The sequence below is a fragment of the Mya arenaria genome, chromosome 17, assembly GCF_026914265.1.
Source record: "Mya arenaria isolate MELC-2E11 chromosome 17, ASM2691426v1".
Classification (NCBI taxonomy): domain Eukaryota; kingdom Metazoa; phylum Mollusca; class Bivalvia; order Myida; family Myidae; genus Mya; species Mya arenaria.
The window spans coordinates 24553415-24562719 of NC_069138.1; the positions used below are offsets into that span (position 1 = coordinate 24553415).

The 9305-nt window shown below is 33.4% G+C and overlaps 1 protein-coding gene across 1 annotated transcript; it reads left to right on the plus strand.

Moving 5' to 3' along the window:
• Nucleotides 1-210: 210 nt before the first annotated feature.
• On the plus strand, nucleotides 211-8827 carry LOC128223293 (uncharacterized). The gene is made up of 7 exons (XM_052932576.1): nucleotides 211-355; nucleotides 1017-1168; nucleotides 4977-5040; nucleotides 5974-6107; nucleotides 6197-6292; nucleotides 6818-6968; nucleotides 7084-8827. The coding sequence occupies exons 1-7, from the start codon at nucleotides 211-213 to the stop codon at nucleotides 7329-7331; spliced, it is 990 nt and encodes a 329-aa protein (XP_052788536.1). The 3' UTR covers nucleotides 7332-8827.
• The last annotated feature ends 478 nt before the right edge of the window (nucleotides 8828-9305 follow it).

Genomic DNA, 9305 nt, shown 5'->3' on the forward strand with positions numbered 1-9305 from the left:
ACGACCCTCCTCTTAAATCTTCTTCTACACCCGGGGTGGTTGGACTATAATAAACTATTCGTTTTTAGAAAGAGTCTTTTCCAACCAGAATACAAGATTCTTAAAAAAGCGTTTGAAGAAAAACTTCCGAAAGAGGCTATAATTAGGCTATTCAATAATCAAGAGGAGATCATGAAATTGAATTGTTCTCCAGTAGCCGTACTTGAGGAAATGGGTAAAAGCATTAGATGCAAGTCTGACATCGATTGCAGTTTTTACGAGACGTCGGAGGATGTACCAGATACGCGGGAACTTAGCTCAGACAACAAGAACCTCATGATCTTTGATGACCTGTTGCTTGAAAAGCAGAACAAATGTGAGTCCTATTTCAATCGTGGAAGACACAAACATGGACAGACTCTACCTATCACAAAACTACTTTAAACTCCCTAGACAGACTATCCGCGAAAATGCAAACTTGTTTGTTTTCTCAAGATCTCAAAAATATTAGCCACATCAACAAAGATCATGTCAGCAGTGTTATGACAAAGGAAGAGTTTAGAATTTTATGTAAAAAACCTTGGGGAAAAAACATATGGTTTTGTTGTAATTCAATTCACTTGTAAAAAAACATAATGGAAAGTAATGGAGTGGGTTTGATAACTTTTACATCCCGGCTTAGTGCAGAAGGGTGCGGCTGCGCTCCACAGAGCACCCGTTATTTAAAAGAATAATGTTGTATTAAAAAATGAATGCAATCAGTATTGATCTGTTAGAACGGATAAGTTGCGCCTGCGACTCCATAGCCAAAAATACAAAGCCTACACAATCATTCCAGATTGTGGTGAGTGATAATAAAACTGAAATTAAAATCAGGTTTAACCCACCATTACAATTCGATAAGCCTAAGAAATATGAAATGGCCCTAGTCAACCTAGAGACGTACTACAGCTTTTCAAACATCGATTCTACAAACAACGTCTTAAGGTACCCTCATGACTACGGTGATACATGGACAAACATTAATATATCTGAAGGTAGCTATGAGCTCGAAGATGTTAACGATCATATTCAGTTAAAAATGAGACAAAATGGTCATTACGACGCCATAAATGATAAACTCTATATTAGATTATCGGCTGACCCCAACATCCTTAATTCCATACTCACGCTGGAAAACAACTACCAGGTTGATTTTACAGTAGAAAACTCTCTCAGAACTATTTTAGGGTTTGACAGTAAAATTTACACTGATGTCTACAACGAGTCTGAAAATGTGGTCAACATTTTATCTCTCAACAGCATATTAGTCAACACAAATATAACTGCCGGCTCGATTTTAAATGGATCATCATCGCCTATAATATATAGCTTTTTCCCCACGTCTCACCCGGATATAAAATCATTGAAAACCCAAAATACCTAGTCTATCTTCATATTACGATGGACATAATCAATAGTATGGAAACAGTGTTAACTGATCAAGACGGAAAACAGCTTAATCTTCGAGGAGAACAGTTGACTATAAGATTTCATATTCGAGAGGATTAGGAGGTCGCAGAGCTCCCTTAAGGGCTCGTCCCTCGCTACCGAGTCCCTGGCGAGACTTAAAAAAAATAATGTTGTATTAAAAAAGAATTATACGAACGTAAAAGTGTCAATTTCGGACGGACAAAAGGAAAAGCTCAAATCAGCTCTTCAATCTGGAGAAGCTGTTTCCATAAGATTAAGTCATCACGACCTTAATGGGGAAGATGTTCTTGCACTAACAAAAGCTCAAGTCACTAAATTGACAGAAGAATATCAAAATGGAAAAGGGGTAACAATCAAAATGAGTAAGACTCAAATCAGACAAAATCTTAAAGTGGAGGGGGGTTTTCTTCCTATGCTTGCAGGATTAGCAGCTACAGTAGCACCCATTTTATTGAAAACAGTTCTTCCAGCTTTAGGTGTTGGAGCGATTCCCCAATGGAGAATCGAACGATTTTAATGTTTTTTTCATGTGTTTTCAGATTTTTGTCCCAGAACCGGCAATATACTACTACTCACAACAGGCTACTAAACATATAAACTGATTACCATCGTTTAATTTGCCTTAATTTATGTTTATGATTCTTTGATTACTTGAACAAAACGAAACATGTTTATCAATATAAGTTACACAGACAATAGAATATAATGGTTTAAATGAGAATTTGATTATCATTCAACCATACAATCAATCAGTCACTCAATCAATCAGTCACTCAATCAATTAACCAATCAATCAACCAATCCATCAATCAATCAATTAAAGAATAAATCAACCAATCGGACTAGTATAATTGTTTGATTGACAAGAGTAGCCCTTGGTTAATTGTCAATACACTATAATGCGTATGTTAATTAAAGCATTGTACAGTAATAGTGTTATTAGTGCACGCATTATTTCATTTTGCGGTTTAAATATGATTTTGAAGTAAGTAAATAGTCAGATAAGCGTTGAATGTTAACACATGTATTCAAACTATATAAAAAGGCCTATTGCCAATTATAATTCGTAATTGTTTTTTCAATAAAATTGGTTATTAAAAATGCTATGGTGAATCATTAATACGAAGAAAGAATTCCGATCAGTCTGCAAACAAATGCACTTTACGAAATTAATGACACAGTTGCAAAATATTATAACTCTCTTTGTATTCATACTATTTCAGCGTTTTCAAAAGGGCTGAATATCGTTTTCTGAAACCAATTGGCAAGCTTTTGAGTATCGTGTTACTTAGTTGGAAAACATTTGTTCAGGATTGAATGGCTCGTCTATCAAAATCAATACTGTTTACAAAACGCACAAGTTTTATTTACATTTTCTGAAAATATAAGGGAAGAATGTTTTAGTTTAGTTCTACAAATCATGTTTAAGGAGGTTATTCGGCTAAATGAAGTATTCAACTTAAACATGTTACACTGGGTATTTTATTATATATATGTAGTCCAACTGAGAGGAAGCATTTGATTTAGGCTTTTAAAATAGCATGGAGGTTTGAAGGCTCTCCCAAAGTATATTTTAGCGACTTGTAGTTTCAAAAAGTGTATTATGGTGTAACTCATATGCATGTTTCTTCTACTATGTTGAAATTGAATGTTCCGTTGGACAATATTAGGGTGAGAGGGCCGGGTGCGTGCCTGTCCCTTCATTTTCTAGTGCATTATAGAAGATTATGGTCAAGGTGACCATAGCAGGTTTTGTTCTGGTCATTCAGTTTATAAGGCTTTGTAACCATCAGACAGACCAAAAAGACCATGAGTACTTTTAAATGATAACCTCTTTACACATCGATATTAATCAGATGTGAAGTCATCATGAAAAGGTCATGGTCATGTTGACTAAGATACATCGTGTCCAATGTGTTATTATGTTTTTACATATTTGCATTGACATCTGTTTATATCTTTGCTTGACGTGTGAACTAATAACAAATATAGCTTCAGTTTTATACAAACATGGTTGTAGTATTTTCTTTCACAAACGCTACTATAATTGCCATTAATTTCTCCTGCACAAAGTATGCATACATGTAAGGGTTTAAAATCTTTAAAATGTATTTTGGTAACTGATATAATATCAGCATGTAGAAGTTCGATCAACAAATAAGCTAGTTCTCTGACAACTCTATTAACCATTACGTTAAATCGTGAAGTCTGGTGACCCCATGTCATTTTGATATCACTTTAACAAGTATTGCTTGCTGAAAACTAGTATGTTTATAAATAGTTATTTAATATTTAAACTAGATTAATAATCAAGTTATTCTAGTTCGTCTATTTACTCTTTATTTCAACCGAAGAGATAGCTGTGTCATTGCAAGCATTCTTTCAAATTATACCAAAACTCGATGTAATTATTACATGGATATAGTTCCATTTTAACACTTGGGCTTTGACCTTTTTTACAAGTCCACTGATTCATTCCTTAAAATGTAAAGTGAGCCACTTAAGAGTTACACTTTCAATGTGACTTACCTTAAATAAAAGAGCTACGTATTTAGCTGCTGAAAGCAGTAGTCATATGAAAGACAAAAGGTGCAGTAGGTTAGGTATAGGGCTGTAATGGGAAAAGTTGCGTAATCGAATTTGTAAAGGGTTATACTCTTATATGGTTATTGTTTTGGTCTTTACATTCCTTTTCATGATTTAAAATAATTTTTATCACAACTAGTATTTAACTCAAAATATTTCATCTTTGTTATTGATTTTTTTTTACATTTCTATTCATTTATAAAACACTGTTTAAATGTTTTTCATAAATATTGAAACAATATTAAGTTTGGTTTGTTACTTAATGATTATGTATATGTTAGCGAACCCTAGCACTGATAATTTGAATTACAAATAAATGGTCTCAATGTGTTGATTCTTTATTTGCTCAAAATTCCACGCCTACATAGGCATTTTTGAGATGATTTCATGTATGTTCTGAAAAATGAAGACAAAAAAAACAGATGGAGAATAAACAAATTAATTAGTTTTGATGATGACACCGCGACAGTGCGATGATAATAATGCGACATTACAGGGATGATTAAGCGACAATACGACATAACGTTAACGAAAACGCGATTTAACGATATTACGATAGTAAAAACACGGAAGTATTTGGTGTTTTATATCATTTTTTTTATCGTACTGTCGCGTAAACATCATCATACTGTCACGTTTGTCTTATCGTTGTTTACTGATTTCGTATTTTTTTCATTGTACTATCGATGATCGCTTGTGAGATTAACATATGCACAGGCGCTGGCTAGATTAATTTCAATTTAGAAGTCGAGCGCGCTATTGCCACGGCTATGACAATTCATGTTTACTAGGTTTTACTTTACCATTACGAGCTTTTATTATAATTAGCAAATTACCCATTCCGTGGAGTATATCAATAAACACAAAAGATCACTCACGGCTAAATATGTGAAATCGGATTATATGATCTCGAAGGTGTATGATTTAAATTGACAAAGACAATTTTGGAAAAGAATACATTAAGGCAACTGGCGTGGTACAATATTTGGTACAAGATTTCAGGTGAGTAAATCATCATATTAATAAATAACAAAATAAACAAACGTTTCTAAAAGCTAATTAAAAGCTGGTCGATATCTTATACATCCTCTACGGTTTCTATTTTACTGGATTCTTTTAATATCTAATTATAAATCAATTTTCCGTTTTGAATTTCAAAAAGCAGATATACATGTACATGTCAATGGCTGAAAAATCGTCGTATGTGTTCATATTTTTTTTTCAAATGAAAGTATACTGTGAATATTGATCCGACCTTCGTCTAACCAATTGAACTTATTAGATGATAATCTAGCACATATCCTTTATAACAATAGACAAACATTGGTAAAGGTGGTTTGAAGGTATCTACTACTACATGTATTACTACTACTATAACTACTACAACTACGACTTACAGTTTCCTCGTTTAAAGCTGCACTCTCACAGATAAACCGTTATGACAAAAAATTTTTTTTATGTCTTTGAATGAGCCAATTTCTTCGTAAATATCAGAAAACCAGTGATTTAAGACTGCTGACAAAAGATCAAAGCGCAGATTTTCATTTTACCGTTCAAAAATTAATGTTTTATTCGTTTATTAAATTAATAACAATATCACAATAACATGAATGTGTATGGATATTTCGCTTAACTCTAGATGTTGACGCAACAGTAGACAATGTGTATTAGTTATTCAATTCGCGTGCCGTTTATGCCTGCCTTAATGAACTTATGACACTTTTTTAACTTTAATTTTTCCTATTTAATACTTCGACTAAGATGGGAACTCTCCACCACAAATAAAACTTTTAATACACATTCTTATTTGTGACGAATAGGTGACTTCACCAATATTTGTATGAAAAACTACAAACAAGCTCAGTAGCAAACATTTTAAACATAAAATCTAACATTTAAATTCGCCACCCCAGCCATCCAATTTTCAATTTCAAGATTTAGCAAAAAACGACGCCAGTATACTCAACCACATCGTTAATGAGAATGTCGAAGAATTTCGACATTGGATACAAGAAGACGATATTGCTGTTGTAGACAGGGGATTTAGGGACGCAGTTCAACTTTTGAAGGTAACACGAAATGAAATCCTTGTTCCATTACAGCTTCGTCTTTATTGTAATGTTTTCAAATCACAGAACTCCTTCCTTTTTTATTTTAGGACCTCGGTGTCAAGACAGAAATGCCCTCGTTCCTTGGACCCAAAGAAAAACAATTCCAGACAAACAGCGCTAATCACAGTCGATTGGTCACAAAGGTTATACTCTTCAAAATATACTGCGCAACTAGTGTCGTATTACATTATACATTTCAGCTATTAATACTGGACACGTTGTCTAATCTGACACAAATCAGGAACATTATAGTTGCTATAAATTGTTTCGCTTGAAAAAATATACTGCTCTTTTGAAAGATTAAATACTAGCTCAGCCGGTCCCCTGCATAAAATAGAATCTCAGGGTCGTTCTCATTTGTTTTTACTTATTATAAAACTTAACATTTACAATATTAGCACCGCAGACATTGGTAAAACACCTTTTTTTACCTTTAAATAATTAAAAAATGAAGTAATTGATAAGGGAAAACCAAACAAAAATTAAGTTCGGAAGTAAAATAGTAAAGCGACCAGAAACATCTTATAATAAGCCTAACCTAGCCAATATACATCCAAATAGTATTAAGGTATTTACAATCAGAAACATTATACATGTTTAGGCTCGTATGTTTTATCAATCTTCAATACCGTATTCATTGCCATGCAATCATGTGAATCTTTCTCCAGATTAGATGGGTAGTAGAATCGGCAAACGGACGGTTGAAAAACTGGAAATATCTTGATCGCGTGATACCCAATTCTCAGATCCCGTATGCCGGAGATTACACACGCATAGTTGCGGCGATCTGCAACAAGTACAGATCCCCACTGATAGCAAGTGTGTTTTAATAACGAACGCAATATGTTAATGATTGCTTTATTATTTGTAATTTAAAGTTATTACCATTATATATCATTGTACATGTGTAGTATCAAACTAATTTATTTTCTAGGTAATGATGAAGATGACCTATTGACAGCCGCGCGTCTGATATCAATGAGCCGCCGTGAGAACCTCTTGCAAGCAAGGGTCGAAGAAGAAGGACTTGACCATCTGACTAAGTCCTCCGGTTGGGCACTATTGTCTGAACCTGGTGTGGTGCCGGACTTTCCAAAGCTGGACGAGTCCGACCTTAGGACTTTGACTGTTGGTGTTTACCAACTTAAAGCTTGCGCCATCCTACGTACAAGAGCACCTTGATGAACATGGCAACTTCGATATCTTTGTCCGCGAGCAATCGCCTGGCCTTCTTTGTATTAAAATACAAATACAAAGATACAAATGTGAATCATTTTTTTGTTTTATAACGTACAACGCAGAGCGCAACGAAGCGTCAATATCTCGCGGTAAGCCGTGGAATCGTGAAATGCACGTACGTTACTCAACAAGTCGACATTTCAAGGTTTTTTGAAATATTTCTTTAAAACTTCGGAAATACGAGCTACACATGTTCATTATTCCGTGGTGTATTTTTAAAAAAAAATCTGGATGAGGCCGATTTCGGCCCAAAACGTACGTTGTCCTTTAAAACAAAAACGATGTTACATAACGTCACTGTAATAAACACTAGACAACTTGTACAACCGAAAAAATGACATTTACAGTGTTTTTTTATATGGAAATTATGGACGTTTGATTAAAACATGTTGAATGTTTTATACTATACAGTACGTGTTAACGGACACAAACACAATATTCGTTATAAAGTCAGGGTTTTTGTACACCATTATAAACATTAAAAAAAAAACTTTCGTTCCAATCTAATTAAAATTATACGCTTTGATATTTGGCTTTCATCAAGATCTAGTATTTTAATGAGATTCATTTTGTTCATTCCCACGATTAAGATAAGAAAGTATTCATATCAAGTAATTATTTGATACTACGTATAATACTGCATATATGTAGTCCAACTAAGAGGAAGCATTCGGGTGAGGATTTTAAAATAGCATTGAGGTTTGTAAAAGAAAATACTAAAGCCATGTTTGTATCAAATTGAAGATGCATTTGCAATTAGAACATACGTCTAGCAAAGATTTAGACATATGTCGATATATTTATTTAAAACGTAATAACACATTGGACACGGCGTCTCTCAGTAAACATGTCCATAACATTTTATTGATTACTTCACACCTGATTAATACCGATGTTTAAAGAAGGTTTTATTTAAAAGTTCTGGCTTTTGTGGTTTATCTGATGGTTAATTAATCTTACCATAAAGGGAACATTTTTTGTCAACATTGTAAAAGCATCGTGCATGAATTTCACCATAATACACTATTTGAAACTGCAAGTCGCTTAGATATATTTTTGGAGTGTTTTAAGCAAGCATTACTTGGTTAAGTGATACCGAAATGACATTGGGTCACCAGACTTCAAGATTGAATATAATGGTTAATAGAGACTTGCCAGAGAACTAGCTTTCTTGTAGATTGGACTTAATGCTAAAAGTTTTTTGTATATTGGGCTTCTTTATATATTTATGTCGGTCACCAAAATACATGTTAGCTATACGACGTTAATGCCTTAAATTAATGCATACTTTGTGCAGGAGAAATGATCGCCTAAAATATCAAGATTTTTTATAACTTTTTGATACATTCGCTCTAATACTTAACAATAAAACAATGAATGAATGAACAAATAAATATAAAAAAGTGTGTATCGTATTTAAATACGTCTGACACTAGATGCTTTGGCTTTTTCTTACGTTATCGATATTGACGATCATACCTATTCAAACTAGATCAGTTAAAAATGAGTTTTATGACAGGTTTGACAAAGAATCTCATTGATTTTAAGAAATAAATACAGGTTTATTTATTGAGTGTATATCAATAGATAAATACGTTAATATGAAATAAGGAACTGCCTGGGACGGGCTCTAGGAATGTTATCAATTACAGAAACTGCTAATGCTGTACAATGTTTCCTAGGTGTAAAATGCAAAATTGATTTTATAGGACATACCACGACTATGACTTTGACCAAATAGATCATTAAGGTGCATCGCAAGGAAGGTTAAAGGAATTCAAAAGAAATTAAATAGTTTAATGGTTGAGAAAACTCATAAATACAAACAGAATAAATATACCAATTTACCTAATACTGAATATCATACAAACACGTAATAGTACACAATAATGATTCCTACTTTAAACATATCAAGGT